General features: G+C 36.3%; 2 protein-coding genes across 2 annotated transcripts; one reads left to right on the top strand and one right to left on the bottom strand.

The window, feature by feature from the left end:
* The first annotated feature begins 851 nt into the window (after nt 1–851).
* MED8 (mediator complex subunit 8) lies at nt 852–6,970 on the top strand. Its single transcript, XM_089635399.1, has 5 exons — nt 852–979; nt 1,161–1,333; nt 2,379–2,624; nt 4,271–4,364; nt 5,406–6,970. The coding sequence occupies exons 2-5, from the start codon at nt 1,169–1,171 to the stop codon at nt 5,630–5,632; spliced, it is 732 nt and encodes a 243-aa protein (XP_089491525.1). The 5' UTR covers nt 852–979; nt 1,161–1,168; the 3' UTR covers nt 5,633–6,970.
* A 781-nt stretch (nt 6,971–7,751) lies between these two features.
* On the bottom strand, nt 7,752–18,264 carry CCT4 (chaperonin containing TCP1 subunit 4). The gene is made up of 9 exons (XM_089635398.1): nt 18,016–18,264; nt 17,628–17,680; nt 17,459–17,548; nt 12,731–12,898; nt 11,784–11,925; nt 10,599–10,810; nt 9,863–10,002; nt 8,972–9,656; nt 7,752–8,162 (listed from the first exon to the last, which is right to left on the bottom strand). The coding sequence occupies exons 1-9, from the start codon at nt 18,122–18,124 to the stop codon at nt 8,145–8,147; spliced, it is 1,617 nt and encodes a 538-aa protein (XP_089491524.1). The 5' UTR covers nt 18,125–18,264; the 3' UTR covers nt 7,752–8,144.
* Nucleotides 18,265–18,674: the final 410 nt, after the last annotated feature.

Here is an 18,674-nt window from a genome sequence, read left to right as displayed (position 1 = left end):
ATTATTTACCCAATTTTTTTTAATCTATTGGGGGGGCACGGGCTAGTGGGGAGATTTCAGAAACCCCAGAATTTAAAAATCTTAGGTACATTTTTTATCAATATTAACTAAATTCCTTAGATTAATTCCAAATTTTCGGTTTATTTTTTTTTTTTCGGTTTATTTTTTTTTTTTCGCTAGATTTTCACAAATTTCGGCAGACTTTTTACTAATTTCAGTAGATATTTGCCAAAATCAGTCAATTATTTTCTTATATCTATTATTATAATTATTATCTTCTCTGCAATATATTGGTGATGTATTCCTAGTTATTTTTTCAGATAAATATAAAAATGAGTGTTATTTAAATTGATCAAATATTCAAATTAAAAAAAGGTAGATCTACCGATTTCGGCAAAAATCTATTGAAATTCGTAGAAAATCTACTGAAAATCTGTGAAAAGATTATGAATTATAGGCAATTATTCCTTTTCGAAATTCTCTTGCCCCCCCACATGGATTGATTGATTATGAATATTTTTAGTTGCCTACATATATTGTGTAAATAAAAAATTGTTGCTACAGTATTCCCTTCATTACTAGAGTGTCCTGTCCGTTCGTTCACCATACAAATACGCTACAGTAAATTAAAACTACATTGAAACATTTCTAAAAATATTTTGCCCCCACCCTAGAAAATTTTCTGCGGGCGCCCATGGATTGATCATAAAAATATTTTGACGATCTACCGATTATTGCCTCTAATCTACCGATTTTTTCACCCATATCTACGATTTACATTTTCGCGGTATGGCATCACTAATGGTTCCTATCCATGAGATGTCCATGAGTGGTTTATTTATGATGTCAACATTGGCGACGTAAAAGTAATGAGTGGTATGTCAAATTTTTTGTAGGTATCCGGTCAATATTTATATTATTTATGAGGTATCCGAAATAAACAAATTCGCAACCCAACCAAAACACCTCAAGGCACAAGGTATTTATGATATAAAAATACGCAAAAAAGTCAAATTCCGCTGCACGCTTAATACACAAAAAATTATAAACAGCACATGGTTTGAACTTAATTACTACAAGAAATTACTATTTATGTAGTGGGAGATGGTAAAAGATGCATTAAAGTTCCAATGCATAATATTATTATTTTATTATTCCAGATAAAAAAATGCAGCGCGAGGAAAAGCAATTGGATGCTGCTTTGACGGCTGTAATAATTAGGGTCAACGAATTGAAAAATTCTATTGCTTCTATGATTCATAAGTTGGAAACAGAATACGAAACCATTAATTGGCCTTCCCTGTTGGATAACTATGCTCTACTCTCGGGACATGTAAATACATAATTTAGTTTTCTTTCTAACCGCTTCATACTATAAAAACATGAAATGTACTTTGTAAGCAAGTGAACTGAATGAGAACTCTAACTAACTAACCATCACGCTGTTGCAGAGGAAGAGAGGATGGACCGCCAAACAATTCGGTCTTGGCACATACTCCTTGCTTCATTCATATTATAATAATGATTTATTGTCTTCTTTTCCCTATTAACACATAGATATAATGATATCCTCACTGGGAATTTTATTCATATACAACCTTCTCTTATTCTGACTCTTGACATGACCCAACTCAAATATTTGGTTCACTTGCTTGCGCCATGTCTTCCTCGGGCTTCAAGACTATTGCTGATTGTCAGAAACATAAATAACCAGGGTATTTGACCAGTCTGGAGCTTTTTTGTCTGTAGCTGGAGTAATTGATTTCTTCCTGTACTTTTGTCCTTATTTATTATTTAATTTTAGATGCCAAACCACCAGGCGAACACATTTCAGATGTGTTCTTATTTTGTGTTACTATTAATGTAAGTATGCATACATTATTTCGTACTAACATTCATGCATGCAGGGACATTGGAGGGTCTAGAATCGTTTTAAAATAAATTTAGCTTCTTTTTACAAAAAAAATTAGAGTCCTGACGTGTGCGGCTAAGGAGGTTAAACAATCAGTTTCCTCACACAGCCGTCGGGAAAGGGTGGGTCCCCTCCAATGTACTTTTGTCCATGTGCAGAGCTGGAGCAAATGTTTAATGGAAAATGAACTTGCTTTAAAACCCTATGAATGCTATGAATAACCACTAGAATATTATTAACACACTGATGCCATATTCTTTGCCTATGACTCATGTACAAGATAAGCACATTCAAAAGTGATTAGAGATGATTCCTCAAATGTGTTTAGTTCTGCCATTGAGAACTTTGATCTTCCTGTTAGATGCATCATTAATGAGAAAGAATTACAACGAAGCCATGAGCGGTATTCCTTTGTCTCCTTTTCAGCAGTCATGTTTGCCAATATTAGCATTTTTATTTTGTTCAGCTCACAGGATTAAGTAAGATATTGAGCACTGAGCTGTCTCCCTCCATGCGGGGACTGGCTGTGCTACCCCTGCTGCTGAGCTGTGAGCGTGACGAGGCCCTCGTGAGCCTCTCGGAGGGCCGAGTGCCGGCTTTTGCCCACGATCTAGTCCCCGACTATCTCCGGACTAAACCTGAGCCCCAGGCAGAGCAACGTATGCATCAGCTCACTCACAAAGCTAGCACGCTTAACTTTGATACAGCTCAGGTAAAAACTTTCTCTCAACTTCTTGGATATTAACTCCACATGACCCTGACGGAGTATTTTCCCTCAGGGGTATGTCATATTTGGGAATTCTGTCGCAAGGGTCTTTTTGAGGAAAGGAAGGAGTTAAATCTGTACAGTGTGCACCAGGACGTACCCGACATTAACCAGTGATTCCGGATCTTATTTGGAGTCAAAGATGTAGATGACATTTTGGTCTCTGATTTTTTATGTTTTTAGGTGGGGAAAAAAACAATTAAATTAAATCATCGGAGACCAAAATGCCATCTAGGGCCGCCTGTTTCAATGTTTGTTAGAGTAAAAGTAGTAATAAAAATTATTGCTAAAGTAAAATTTCACCAAAATGCGTTTTTCAATCAATTTAATTGCTTGTTTTATGTCACTTTTAACTTTAGCTTTTACTTTCGGAAAAAATATAGTTACTCCGTCATTTGGACACATTTGACAGTTCTGTTGGTAGAAAGGTACGGGATTGCATGTTACAACGTCATTACTTACGATTGTTAATCATGATTAATGTTACAGAATATGATGACAGTGACGATGAATTCCTTATTCAACATGTGTTACAGTGAAAAGCGAAAACATTTTGACTACCTACGCATGAACAATATACTATTTGGTATAGTTCGGGATTATTGGCGCAATATCATTATGTCTAAAGATCTCGTCACTTCGTAATAGTGAAAGAGGTAGAAAAAGGCTTAAAACAATAAAAAAAATTCTAACCTGTGAGCCATATTTTTACTATACTAAACTTTATTATATTCCATTTCACAAAGCAATTAAAAGTATGGGTTCAGGCATGCTGCAGTTGAACTCAGCTCCGATGCAGTCCCAGACTTCAGGCTTTGACTTGTTGGTGCCCGAATCCATTGAATTTTACTTATTGTTGAATAGAATGAATATCCCTGCGCACTACCATCTGAATACCTAATTCGCAACAATTTAACTTTGTGTAATTTCTGTTGGATAAATCTTTCGGGCCCTATATTTTTTACTCCAAATAAACTCAGGAATCACTGGTCAGGTATTGTATAACCTAAGTTTGCTATGTCATGTTGTTTTATCAATTTTAACCACATCTTTAAAGCTTCTAGTCCAATATGTTTGGAAGCATTCATATTTGTGGTAAAGAATATTTCACATTCAAGAAAGAGGATTTTATATTGCATTTCAACTTCCTTTCAAAAGTTGTGAGACATGGTTACAATTATTAACTCCTTATTCCATCAAAATGTTTGGAGATGTAAAAGCGGCAAGTCTAAATAAATATATGTAATATTGTGGTCATTTGACTATTTGATGCCAGCTCTAGGAATTGGTATGAACAATTTATTCTAGTTCACATCTATACTTTCTTTGAAATCTGTTTTCTGAGGCTTTGGCATTTAAGTAATCAATGTAAGTTTTAGACAGCCCACAGACGAGAGACTTTAGTAGTGGTGACAGTTGCAATGCAATAGTTGCGGGCATAGTAATCCAATACGGTATATGAAGGTGCACACACGAGCGACGTGAGACGTTTTGCATTTTGGAATGATTTCCAACTGTCACCGCAGCTAAAGTCTCTCGTACGGGCAGCCTTAGATTTTGTCATTAATTTATTAGATACTTTGACTTTTCAGAAACAAGTGAGCCAATTCAACAAGATCGTGGGACATGTTTGGGAGATAGTTTCTAAAGGCAGAGAGGACTGGGAAGGTGAATCGTTAAGATCAGGTAATTATTTTGTTCTTAAGTAATATCACTCTATGTAGGCCTGGGCCTAATATATTTGTAGCAGTGAAAATATCACGATTCCTATGGGATATCATATCGGTATGGGATCCACAGATATCAGAGTTACTGAACATGTTACGAGTGTGGAAGCGGGACAGCCAATGCTCCACAGCCAAATGCCACTGGCCACGAGTGTCAGAGTGGGAGAACCGATTCTTTCATGCCACAGGTCCTAGGGGGGCGAAAGGGACAAGTATGTTTTAATGCTTATCGAATTATGTTCTGATTTTAATATCACTGGAATATTGATAGCATTCAGGGTTTAGTATTCACCATAATATCTGATTATTACGAAATATTTAGAATCGCGGGTATCAGTATAATATTTGATATCGATTATTGGCGTTGTATTGTATCCAGGGGCGGTTCTTCCCTTAGGTCAAATTGTTGTTTGACCCCCCAAAATTATGGAAAACAATAATAATAAATTATAAGCATCAGAAGGTTGTAAAATCTGGGATAGCCATCGACTTGTATAAATACTCTACTTTCTATAAATATAATATGCATGTATTATACATACAAACCTTCCAGAAGAAATTCTCTAAATAATAGTGAAAACCCTATAAAAATCCATTACCTAGTTTAGAAGAACTAAGTGCACAGACAGATCCAGATAGCGACTTTATTTTATACAACAGTAACATTGTTGCATGGAGCAGTGAATTGTGGAAGAAGTCAGACACACTAAATAGTTTTGTCCTTATAAAAACTCAATTCTTTCAATAAAGACACAAATACAATATTGAATTGAATCATCAATACATTTTTTGTTGTTGTTGTTTCTGCTAAATATAAATATCTACAGCATGTAAAATTATTGTAAGCCAGCCCTGTAATACTATTATAGCCTTTGTTTTGGGGCATAATATTATGATAGTCAATGAACTTTGCTAGGTCTGCAGCATTGTTATTGAGAAAGAACAATTTCCACTTATAAACGAGTGCACTTGATAAACAATCTTATTTATTTGTACATAGGTATTCAACAAACACACAGCCTGACAGACACCCATGCACTGGTGACTGCCGTGGGCATGGGCAAGGGACTCCGCGGAGTGGGAGGCTCTGGCCCACTGGTAGTCGGGGGACCCCCTCGAGCTGGGGCTGCTCCCCCACTGCCTGCTCCGTCCCTACCCAAACCACCATCAGCCATCAAGACCAACATCAAGGCTGCCACACAGATACATCCATACCAGCAGCGGTGAAAAATATGAATTTGTTCTGCTCTTTAGTTGCTAACTCAGGAGTAAAAGTGGAATGTCGAGGAAAATTTTCCACGGGTGTCATGTGTAATTATACCAAGAATGGTTTTTCTGCAGATTTGACTTAAAAAATTGTTACTTCTAGAAAATCATGGGCTTCTATGGCAGTTATGTTCCACAAAATCGCTGATAATGTATATTGCCGCTTGTATGAAATGTGTAATATTGTCAATATAGTTTGTATTTGGAAATTCATTAATTCTTTTATCAATCCATGAATACCATAGTGCGCACCATGCTCCTTAGTAAAATTATTGACAATGGACACTGGTTAAGAAAGGTTTACATAGTTCATAATAATTTAGGTGCACTCTTAACTCTCTATTCCTTTTCTATGGACACAGCTGGCTTCAAAAGGAGTGTAAATTGATTTGTTATCAAAGCAGAAGGGTGTTTTTCATTTTCTGTAATTATTTTAGTTCTCGCTTTTGCTTTCTTTGTCATTTTACAAATTTCCTTGACAACTTTGATTATTCTGAGATCAATCGTAATTATTTATTTCCATAAACCACCTTGGCAATACAGATGCTGAATATTTACGATATGAACTTTGTAAGCATAATGCAATCAGTGGGTGTTAATAATATACCGATGGTCCCAAAGAACAATGTTGGATGTGCAAATTTGTAGTTTTTAAGCAGAGCTATTTAAAGTTTTGTTTCTCCATTTTTACTGTTATTGATAATATATTTCTCCAATTAAATGAATAGGGTTTAATCCAAAATATCAAACACTATATTAATTGATCTCAAAAATAGTAAAAATGCAAAAACCAAACTTTAAACAGCTCTACTGCAAAATTACAAAATTTTCACAACCGACATTGTTCTTCAGGACCATCAGTATATTATTAAATCAGAAACAGCTCTTTATTGCGGTGCTTGGATAACTCAAAACACCTTTAAAAAATATACAGTGATAAAACAAAAAATAGGTTTGCAGGTTACTTTTTATCATCGCTTTTAATAACTTTACATCACTTTTTAAAGGTGTGTTGAATTGTCATGGAACCCTTCATTGGAATACCTAGTTCTATTATTTTATATGGTAAGGGGTCATAGACAAGACACGTAGGTCTGCAAACCTCATCAATCCCGCTGTGTAATTATTGGAGTGGGCATTCGTTGACCAGATGGTCTGCATCGTATTGCTCCATCTATGCATCATGTGGCCACAACGGCTGTGGGAGCGCCTTAAGAATGTGTATTTACAATTTGTAAAACGATCTTGCCTGCATATTTGTAACATGGCACAATAAAGTATTAATATTTTGAATGAAAATTGTTCTTTTTAGTGTTTTTTTTTACATTAACTCCACACAGGAGGCCATATATTTCCTTCAGGGCCTATGTCATCTCTGGGGGGTGCTGTGTGGAGGGTCTTTTTAGAGAAAGTTCTGGGAAGGAAAAAGGTACAAGGGGTGGGTAGGAATCAGGGGGTCAATGTGTCCAGAAGTGGCAAACGTATGGGTAAACAGCTATAGGTAGGGAGTCCAGCTGGAGAGGTCAAAAGGTCTCACTCAACCAGTATCTCCCGATCCGACCCGCCCCAGGCAACGCATCTGCTGCCAAAACCAAACCTCACCCGATGAACCCGGGCACTCCTGCTCGTCACGAACCACCTGGTGTGACCTAGGGCAGGGGTGTTATCCAATAAATGGTTCCCGGGGCAGCCGTACCCATACCTGCCTCCCAAATTGATATAAAAACTAAACATTTCTCAGCCCCAGTTGTTCAAACCTGACACATTTGACACTGAAAATCAAATCAATCTTCAACATTTTATTTTGTTTTCTGCCCCGCAAATAACGGTTCCCATTATGCTCTGAATCTCGGCCCTTCGGTAGTGTTTGGTAAAATTTTGATGACCATTAATGCTCATGAACATCCAAACAGATCAAGCTCTGATAAATATTATGACGTCGAGAGTTCACCATCTTCAAGTTTCAGTTGACTTTCTGCTTTACATTAGTAGGGATAAAAAAGTAAAATTTAAAATAGTTTGGTTATTTTTATTAAAATATATTGAAGTGTATTAATAAAGCTTGTGAATGATAACACTATTATCATAATGAAATTAAAATGCAGCGACCTCTGGGCTGTATCGTAACATTTTCAACTGGATCAACAATTATTACGCATAACAGACAGGACCATGCCATGAAGTTTTTATTTGAGATCCTCCTGTCATCAACCAAAAAGTGAGGTAAATGCAAACAGTTTTAATGAGGGTTGATATTCAATATTTTGTGACATTTCTCAGATCATTTTAATAAAATAATTATTAATAAACATTAAAAAATGTGTTGCAGCGTACACCATGTGTTAAATGCAAAAAATAAAAATACTTTCATGTAAGTTTCAGCTTTTTTGCCAAGCATAATAATTATTATTGAAGGATGTGAACTCAAAACTCCAATATATAGATGGGTCGAGTGTGCGATGAGGCGTTGGAATTATGTGAATGTGTTGACCTGCAGAAAGAACAAACAAACCAAACATTAGACAAATCATTTGATGCAAAACATTATATTGTTAGCTACATATTGAAATAAAATATTGTAGAATCTCTACACCATATATTTTGTAAAAGTTACAAAAAAAAAGAATGAACTGCCTTCTCACTCGCTATGGCATGTTAATAGATTAACCCTCTCATACCTAATTTCAATCTAAAAATAACACCACCGAAAAGTAATTTCATATTATGTATGCCTCACTTTGAGCGCCTAGATAAAAATACAAGTTCCATACTATATAAAACAGAGCGCAAAGTTATCACTCAAATCCCATGATGTAATATTTGTTAATTTATCAGTCAATAGTGAACCTGACAAACGTTGCGTCACAAGATATAGAGATGAACTTTACATCCCAACTTGATGTAAACTTTTGTACATACAAGCTTTTAAAAACGTATACGAGACCAGCGAAGACCTTTCATTTTGTGGCAATTGCGTTAAAATCGCAACAAATTTTGGTAATTATATCCACACAACCCCAATAATTAACTTTTTTTTAAATGTGAAACCACACAACCCAACTGCTCCCAATCGTTTGGAGCCAGTGAGACTATGGCATCACCAATTATCATTTATCCATGTAATAGTTATTTCACAATTATAACTTGCAACAATGACAAATGACGGGTGAAATTTTAGTGCTGCTAACCTAACAGAACAACAGATGGCCAGCAACCTTTATTTATGTAAAATCAACTGATTTTAAGAGTTTTTATGCAGAACAGGAATTCTATTTTTTTGAAGAAAATAATATAACTCACAATATCATCAATCTTGAGGATTGAGCGAACAGTCTCAGTGGCGAGTGTCAGAGCGCTGGTGCTGACCAGCAACGGCTGCAAAACCTTCTCCTCCACCATATCGGCAATGCACCCGCGACGCACCGAAATACCAGCGTTCTTCTGCCCGGCAACATGAGCAGCGTGGAGCTCGGTCACAATGCCGATGGGGCTAAGTCCCGCATTCTCAGCAAGAGTGGATGGGATGACAGTGAGGGCGTCAGCATAGGCCCTCAGGCAGTAGTGGTCGGCTCCCGGGGCCTGCTGGGCGCGGGCCGCAAGCTCCAGGGAGACGTGGGCCTCCCCGGCACCCCCACCGGCCAGCAGGAAGGGGCGTCGGACCAGGCAGCGGACGCAGCACAGGGCGTCGTGCATGGAGCGGGCGGCTTCGGCCAGCATGAGTCGGTTGGAGCCGCGGACGATGACGGAAATTGTACGCCCGGGATTCTGGATGCCAGTGATCTTGACAAATTTGCCGCAAGGCTCGCTGATCTCCTCGGCGAGATCTGCCTTGACAAGATTCTCAGGTAAGAAGTGGTCCAGGGAAGCAATGGGTCTGCAGGAAAGAGTCTTGCAGATGAACTCAATGTCCTCTCGCTCGACGTCCTTCACAACCATAACCTTGATCTTGTCCAGGAAGTGGACAGCCAAGTCGGAAAGAGCATCCCTAAAAAATAAATATAACATTAGTTTCCATGATAACATTTGCCGTTTTCTTGCCATAATTGTTTGTTGGTTGAATACCTATGTAAAAATAAATAAGATTAATTTCTTGTCCATTCTTCTTGTCTAATTTGGTAAGCGGAAACTGGTTGTAACAGCCTGCTGTAAAATCATTTTATAAGAAGGATGTGTGTGTGTGTTATTACATACCTGAGGATGGACTTCTGTACAAGTAAGACTGTGCACTTGCTGGCCTTGATCTTCTTGACGATGTTCAGGATATATTCACGCTCTTCCTTGAGCACGCGGTCCATCGCTGCGTAGTCGGAGACAACTACATTGTGATCCATCTATATATAATACAACACAAAAGCTTTTATTACAACTGTTGTGGGTGGTGCGAAAGTGTCCAACTCGCGCGAAAGTAAAATTGTAAAAATAATATATTCCGAGTTCTTGGGGAGTATAATGGTTTATATTTTATAATAATACAATGCTTTGTCATTGTGTATTTTTGCTTCTGTATACTTCACAAGTGTCAAAGTCGTATTTTATGTATGTATATATTACATACATGCAGATATTTTGAGACATTGTTTCTCATTCCGAAAGGAGAAAATTCAGCATTGCATTATTCTTGATGAAATTTCATATGAACGACATTTTAAAAATGAATGATGGCTTTATTGGAAGATTAATATCACATCGTGAAATACATATACAAAGAAGAAAGGCAGCAAAAACTCCGACACATAAAATTTTCACCAGATTTTATACCTGGAATTTCAAGGCCAAAGCAACTATTTCAGTTCACAATGCAATCATCAAGATCTATGGAGCGAGAGTAGACACAATATAATATAGTTTATGTATTTTTTTTATACTTTCGGTAAAGGCAAAAGTAAAACTAGTTAGATTTAGACAAGTTTAAACAGAACAGACTTACATCAGTCTTGGGCGGAGAAATGCAGAACTGAATGAGGCCAATGAGCGGCTTCTCGACCTTGCGCGGCCCCGAGATGTTGGCTGTCTTCTGGGAGAGCACCAGGCCTCGCACCAGCTCAGAATCCTCTAGGGTGCCCCCGAGGCGCTCAATGACGCGGACGTCGCGCAGATCGCAAGACAGACCGGAGGATAGACCGGCAGTCTGGTCAACCACTGAAACAAATTAATATTTTTAAGTTACTTTTGAATTTTGTATACCCTTGAGAAGTTCAGCGAGTGCCATGACCATGCAAATTATGTGTTCAATATTTTTTAGGGATATGTATGAACAAGAAATTTTAGTACCTAAAGGAAATGTTTCTATTAATGAGGGATTCTAGAACTAGGGTAACTTCACACTGTAAATAAATTAGTTCAAATAATTATATTTACAGACTAATTTTAGAAAGATCTTATGTTTGACTGGTCAGTGGCCGAGTTGACATCGCATTTGGGTTCCAACCAGGCGAAGTGATTTCAATTCCTCAGCTGGCTAAGTCCTCCATCACAAGAAAAGCAACTTCTTCTGCTTAGTGTGGTGGTGGTGGGAGATTTTCAAATAATGTTATTCATAACCTGGGAATGTGCTTTTCCTTTAAAAAAATTGTTCTGAAGTATTTCCTTTACAGATTTTGAATGCATTCTAGTACATTCTCCTTTTACAGATCTTGTATGCATTTTAGATCACTCTCCTTTTACAGATCTTGGATGCATTTGAAAAGATTCTTGATTGACAAATTTTGTATGCATTTTTCCTTTAACTGTAGTAGAATGCTCTTTCATTACAAATTTTGAAAATTAATTCTAAAACATTTTCCAGCAACTGATCTTATTCACATTTTACCTTCACAGATTTGCATCCTTTGTAGAATAGAATGGCATAATTATAAAAACCCTTTTTTTATAAAGCAAAATGCGTAATCTACTTAATTAACCTACTACTTTACAATCAGACCGTCTCAGCAGAAGCATAGAGGATGAACTACTAAATAACTCTTTCTCTTGGCACCTTAATACATCGTCTCATACACACCCTTCTGTTATTCTGACTCTTGACTTGCCCGGGTCAAGTATTCCATTCACCTGATGGTGCCATGTCTTCTGTGGGCGTCCCTTGTACCATCTATTTGTATTGTTATTATCTTACCTGCGAGTACAGCCTTGACTGCAATGGGGGCCAGCAGACTGACGTGCTGGGAGACGACCTTGGAACACAGGGATGTGGCTGCAGCTTGGATGAGGGAATCTTCATCATTCATCTCAACGGGCCTGGCGATGCCTTCAAGGATCTGACAGGAATTAAAATAGATTCTTTATTATTTGTTAAGCACGGTGAAGTCTTTAACAAAATCAAATATGCAACAAGTAGAAAACATTATGCAAAGAAAAACAAACATTCAATTATTGTTTATGGTATTCAGATTTACAAATAACCTGAAAATATTTGAAAATCTCCTACTACCATCATCATAAGTGGAAGATGTTGGTTGTGCAATGATGGAGAACATAGCCAGTCGAGAAATTGAACTCACGACACTTGGGTGAGAACCCGACGCCTTTGCCAACTCACTCACTGTGTGGTTGATGATTTATTCATTATAAGTCGTGAGTTAAAAAGTTATAAGTTGGAAAAACTTTATTAACTGATTTATTATCATTAATCAGTTTTAAAACTCGTGATGGTGTATATTATATTTTATCAAGGTTACAATGTTTTTTTTTTTTTAAATTCATATCTATGTCATCTTTGAAGATGCTGTGAGTATGAAACTAAAAAAATTAAATGTTCGATTACAGTAACAATACATTCAAAATGGCAAAATCAACTAACTACACAAGAGAACAATAATTGGTACATATTCTGATTCTAATGTAGCTTAGTAAACTTAGTGGCATTTCAATAATGTGGTATTCACGTTGGTGTGGTAAAGCCGGCCTCGAGCCTGGTTTAAAACCGTTTTAACCAAACAAACATCATAGTAAAAAATCAAGTTTTTCACTGCTCTGATCTCACGCGCCGCATAATATCTACACCACAGTTTTTAGTAAAGCTGAAAGTGTGTTATTAATATTTGAGATAGAGAAACTTATTACCTTGACAGCCTGCTGTACCGCCCTCTGGAAGCCATCAGATATGACAGATGGGTGAATTCCCTTTCCCAAGAGCTTCTCTACCTCATTGAGAAGTGCTCCGGCTATTACCACAACAGATGTAGTTCCGTCTCCAGCTTCAATGTCCTGTGCGCGGGATAACTCCACAAGCTGCAAAAAATTATTTATTATTATTGAGATTTTTAACATTATCAGTTCATAAAAAATTCCTACGTTTTTTATTTTTACGCCTCTATGGAACATATCCATATTTATATCCATCGAGATTTATTCTAGGTATGACTAACTACAATTCTCTAGAAACTCGTAGATGTTTTGCGTTGCTAAAATATTTCTTTCAATTAGCCAATGGTCTCGTCTCTAACGGTGAGATTCTGGCGCAAATCAATTTATTTGTCCCAGAGTCTCGCACGTCACCATAACATATTATATTGCCGATTGAGTTGTACAAATCTGTACCCGAATTCGCCCGTGGGAAGAGCGATACGCTATTTAAATATATTAGATAAAAATTTCGACATATTCTTCGGAAAATTCAATGAGTTTGTAAGGTTTTTGGCGCTACATTCTCACTGTGAAAATGGTACTTTTACAAGTTAGATAAAATATCTGTGATGTTGTAAAATTTTTTGTACACAAATAAAATAAATAAATAAGCACCATCTCTGTCTTCTTTTCACGAATAAGGAACTCCGGTCCATTAAAAAAAATATATATATTGACCTTCCAACTTAAATAACAAAATATAACACACAATACATTAATTTCATCATGCACCAAATGATGAAATAAAAGTACCATCAATTTCATCATTTGGACGAAATTAATGATACTTTAACACAAAACTTTAACTTCATCATGCACCAAATCTATGGCTTGCTGGGTGAGCCATAGCGAATTTTTTTTTCCGCTTGACAGGTACAGTACAGCACTGAAATTTGTATAGCAGAATCGAATTCAACATTGTAAAATGTCAGCATCTCATCACTATGTATTAGAGTTTTCAATTCAGACCTTTTTCGGCACCGTAACTCCATTTTTAAATACTAATTTTAATTCCTGGTGCCAGCACCAGGATCTTGAGATTGAAAAATGCCAGCACCGTAAACCCCGGTTCTGAAAAAAAAAATCCCCGGGATTGAGAGCACTACTATGTATTGTTATTGCATTATACCAAACTGAAAAATACAGTCAACCATCTGCACTCGATTTTTTGATTTTTCCATTATGAAACAGATAAAAAATTTGCTGTATCATAAGTTTTTTATATTATATTCATAGTAAACTGAACACTAACCACTTGAGTGAAGGCTACCCATATTTGAGTAGATGATTTTCATGAATTATAAATTTAATGATTTATTTTAATTTTATAAAGCCTAAAAATATAGGATTAACAATGAAATCTGGGTGGATTCATTGGCTTAAAACCGCAGTGAGCAGTTCATGTGTTTTCATGTTAATATTTGGAGATATGATATTAATTAAATTGAATGGCGGAATCGAAAACAGAACACTCGGAAATCTCCATCGCTCAAGTTGGTAAGAAATAAAATTATGTACCTATCTAGAAACTTTAACCCGGAGGCTGCCGTGCGCATCTATGTTTGATTCAAGATTCCGGGCCCTCGCTGCCGCGCGCAATCATATGTGATTTTAATTTCATCTTGCGATATCTCGGAACTTTCTGTATAGATGGCGCAAAACTCGGGCTTAAAAAATAATTTGAACCTTTATCTAGCGACATCTCTACACAGATGTGACAAATGATTTCGTTTATATTATGAAAGACCTCGTCAAACTGAAGACTACAATATTTCCCCTCTCAGTGTTTGAATTCCCCGCGCGCGCGTAGTTGTGTTAGTGAATCACGTGGTTCCTTCTTATCTTGACGGTTCGCGAATACTTAGAATCTGCAACGAATCGTGGTTCTAACGTTATTATTTTAACAAATTGTTTTTATTAACTACTCATATTTTTAGTGCACATAAGTTTTGTGTTAATCAACATGTTTTGTTATTTTAAATGAAATAAGTTGTTATATCCGCCTTTCGAGTGAAAAAATAATCATATACATTTTATTTTAATTATCTGTGTTTAGAAACTAATTATTGTGTTAATTTGTCGTTTTTCCTAATATTTTTTTTTGTGTAACCCTCTATCATGGCTCGACGCGACTTGTCTGATGACCAAATAAGGGAATATTGTCTCTATCTTATATCTGTTAAATTCTTTTACTGTACACAACAGCATAAAAAATTCAGGTATGAGCTTCTCCGATTATCAGTTATGTGTGATAAGACAATTAATCGCAAAACACCTCAAAAATACTCAACTCGACTCAACTCCTTATTCGTCTCATCATGACACACCATTACGTCTGAGCCAATACCGGCAACATCAAAACAATCCAAGCCATACAGAGCCGGCCATGTTTGTGCGAATACAAAACTTACAAAGCCGCAGAAAAATGGCTAGATATGTGTTCCCAGTGTAATGTGGCATTGTGTATTCATCCCTGTTTTTAAGTCTACCATTCGAATAAAAACTTTAAACATAAATAATACGATAAGAAACTGTAAATAAAAGTTGAATAAATAATGAAGTTTTAAACAATAATATTATCACAAGTGAATCGTGAAAAATGGTGAGCCGTCGCAGAGGTCCCACTTCAGAGACGTGACTACTGATATTACTATAGTATGTCTGTATGTGTTGGTGAGATTACTGATTTTGATAATGGCGGCGGGTCGAAGTTTCTTGATGTTTCATAGATAGTTTTTATTCGTCAAATAATGCATCAATTTATAAAGATATCTTGCTTAGACTTTTCAAGAGTGTAACGTAAACAAGTTTTCTTTTGTTTTGGTAATAATTTACAATCTCTAAGTGCTGAGGACAATAAATAATGACGCAATATAAAAAATTCTAAAAACCCTTGGCGTGAGAGTATCTATTTTGTGTTTACGTTCGGGCAGCAAAAGGGTTAAATCCAAGAATAATAACTTAATTTATAATGCATGACATTTAATACATTGATCTAATTTCGGTGGTTGGTTGTTGATTTGCCCACAATGATATTCTATTTCCTTTATTAAATATATATTTTTTTGTTTTTTTAATGATAGTTATAGAGTTCATAGTCAGCAAATTAATTTTCCATTTTGTTAAAACTAAAGAAGATCCATATTTAATATCAAAAGAAAATTTTCATTTTGTTGATCTTGACATCACAAGCGGTCAATCTAATGATGCCAGCAAACCAGAGTGTTTTGGTGAGATAGGGTTTTATTCATTTTTAACTGTACAATGGGCAGTGTACTTTTACTCCTTTGGATGGGCAATGTGGCCTGACCAGGCCATATAAGAGGTGTGGGCTATCAAAATAGTTTTAGATAAAGGCAGGTGTGCAAATAGTCTGTATGAACACGTCAATTTGCAGAATATATATTGTATGTGTTTGCGCGTACAGTACCTACGATGGCAAGTCTTATCTCAAGTTTTATCTTAACAAAAGGACTGCAATCTTTAGAGCACAGGCGTCAGGTAGGTATGCTGTCCTTGTTCTATCGGTATTACAATGGAAGATGCTCCGAGGAACTAGCGTCATTGATCCCTTCGGCACCGGTGCGTAGTCGGGATACACGCCAAATGCGCGCCCATTATTTGTACACAGTTGACATTTGTCACATGAGAACGGGTCGCTTCTACGATTCGTTCTTAAGTTCAACAGCTCGGCTGTGGAACGAACTGCCGGCCTCTGTGTTTCCTCCCTCCTACAACATGGGACTCTTCAAGACCCATGTTCACTCCTTCCTCTCCACAAAAAGACCCTCCACACAGCATCCCCAAAGATGACATAGGCCCTGAGGGAAATTATTTTCTTCAGGGCCTCCTGTGTGGAGTTAATATAAAAATAAAAAAAAAAGTCAATTTTCCATCAGAATTCTGGCTAAGTCGAGTGACGTAAAACAGTTATTACAGTATACTGTTCAGCCGGTATAATGGTTAATACATTTAACACCGCTCCTGCACCTTGATTCACTTCATGATCAGTGGAAGTTTTCTGGTGCAAATTTAACCTCTGAGCGGGCAGTTGGTACCCGAATCGCAGACCCATCAGACCTTGACGCCATATGCCATGGCCTATCCAGGCCATGTGGTACAGTCCTTGAAGTGGTCTTTTTTTATTTTTTTTATCAACCAAACGCAAACTCCGAGTCGTATTGTACATTGATACCACTTGTTAAAGTGAACAGATTAAAAAGAAAATCACTTGAAAAACAAAATGGCCTGGCCACATTATCTACCGGAGGGTTAAATAATGTTTTTTTTTTTTGGTTCTCTATGTGATGTAGATTCACCAGCTTCCTGATTGTATGAGTTTCTGGATACCATTTATATTCAGAATCAGTGTTTCAATATACATATATTTAGCCATACTATTTTTCATTGGAGTTCTCCATTATAAGAAATATATATTTGGAACAAATAAATGGTAATAAAAATTAGAACTGAGCCGAGATTCAAAATAATAATTACTAAAACTAATCATAGTGTCATTATCTAAGGTCAGAGAAGAACAACTTTTAGAGCAGGTAACTATAAATATGTGGGCGGCATAATCTCTGCACTCTACTGTGCTTCACACTTTGACAGGAGTGGGGGGAGCTTTGTTTCCATTAGTTTCTAGAATAAACAAAAAATTACCATCTTTGCTGCAGGATGAAGAACATTCATCTGTTTTAAAATGGTTGCTCCATCATTGGTTATGGTAACTTCGCCATTTCCTGCTTGGATCTAAAAAATAAAACAACAATGAAACATAATAAATAAATATATTATAATTGTCTTAAGATGCATATAAAATTGTTCTAACCATTTTATCCATGCCCCTTGGGCCCAAGCTAGTCCTGATAGCATCGGAAACAGCTAAAAACAAAGTTTTATTGTCAATAAAAATACATATCAATAAAATATGAATGGTAATGCCACAATTGTTTATTTTAAATCATTCAGATACACCCATGTACAAACTAAACATACAAAGGCGGCAGAAATCGGTGTACTTCCTGATATTTAAAGCAGTATTTTAAACGGTGACACCCAAAGTATGAGGGTGTAACAACTGAACTTTTAACTATTGAAATCAAGTTGTAAATGACGACTAATGAATTATTATTTTAAGGCAATACAAAGGCACAAGCAAAAATTATATTCCAATACGATATTCTCAGTAAATAAATTAATACAGACAAATTTATTACCTTTAGCAGCGTTAATGTTACTTAACCTAATATCGGTAGGTTTACTTTTATCTTTATAAACACCGGTCGTCTTCCTCATAACATCACCACCACCTCTGGGAGCAACCATTTTTATATATTGATTTTGTGAATTAAGGGTAAAATGCCGATGGATTGATGGGATGTTCACCGATTTCGATAATGAAAAACGCCGAACAAAACAGAACACTACCGAAGGCAATGGAAGATTTTGACAGATCTAAACATAGACAAAATTTGTGAGCACGAGATTCATAACAATAGACAATCATTAATTATTTATAAAGAAGTCTTCGAACACGCAGGTACCCAATTTTTATGGTTTTTCATCCAAAAGATTATTTATGTATTAGATAAAATAATTTTATTTATTTATAAAATAATTTTATCATATTTATAAACTTATTTTACGATATTAAGAATTTATTGAAAACGAGTGTTTCTTACTCTTTCGTCCTACGAGTCGGTAAGCAATTGACATAACCGAATGCTGCAAGACTAGTTGTTCCTTTAGATAAGACACTGTGCAGACCCTTGATGTTCAAAATAAGAGGAACATTACTGTCTACATCTGATTTCTAAGAACTCTATAAGGCCCGGAGAATGCCGGGGACTTCAGCTAGTAGTAAGTATTTACCAAT

Source organism: Hesperophylax consimilis, chromosome 9 (genome assembly GCF_061612785.1).
Source record: "Hesperophylax consimilis isolate HC1 chromosome 9, BYU_Hcon_1.0, whole genome shotgun sequence".
Lineage (NCBI taxonomy): Eukaryota > Metazoa > Arthropoda > Insecta > Trichoptera > Limnephilidae > Hesperophylax > Hesperophylax consimilis.
The sequence above is the reverse complement of the archived record's forward strand: the minus strand, read 5'-3'. Positions and strand labels throughout refer to the sequence as shown.

Bases quoted from the DNA above. Each gene is read 5' to 3' on its own strand.
- MED8 (XM_089635399.1), top strand. From the start codon at position 1,169: ATGCAGCGCGAGGAAAAGCAATTGGATGCTGCTTTGACGGCTGTAATA. The intron at 1,334-2,378 runs GTAAATACATAA...TATTTTGTTCAG, and splicing joins ATGCTCTACTCTCGGGACAT to CTCACAGGATTAAGTAAGAT. The intron at 2,625-4,270 runs GTAAAAACTTTC...TTGACTTTTCAG, and splicing joins TTAACTTTGATACAGCTCAG to AAACAAGTGAGCCAATTCAA.
- CCT4 (XM_089635398.1), bottom strand. From the start codon at position 18,124: ATGGTTGCTCCCAGAGGTGGTGGTGATGTTATGAGGAAGACGACCGGT. The intron at 17,681-18,015 runs GTAATAAATTTG...CTTTGTTTTTAG, and splicing joins TAACATTAACGCTGCTAAAG to CTGTTTCCGATGCTATCAGG. The intron at 10,811-11,783 runs GTAAGATAATAA...AATTTGTTTCAG, and splicing joins AGTCAAGGCTGTACTCGCAG to TGGTTGACCAGACTGCCGGT.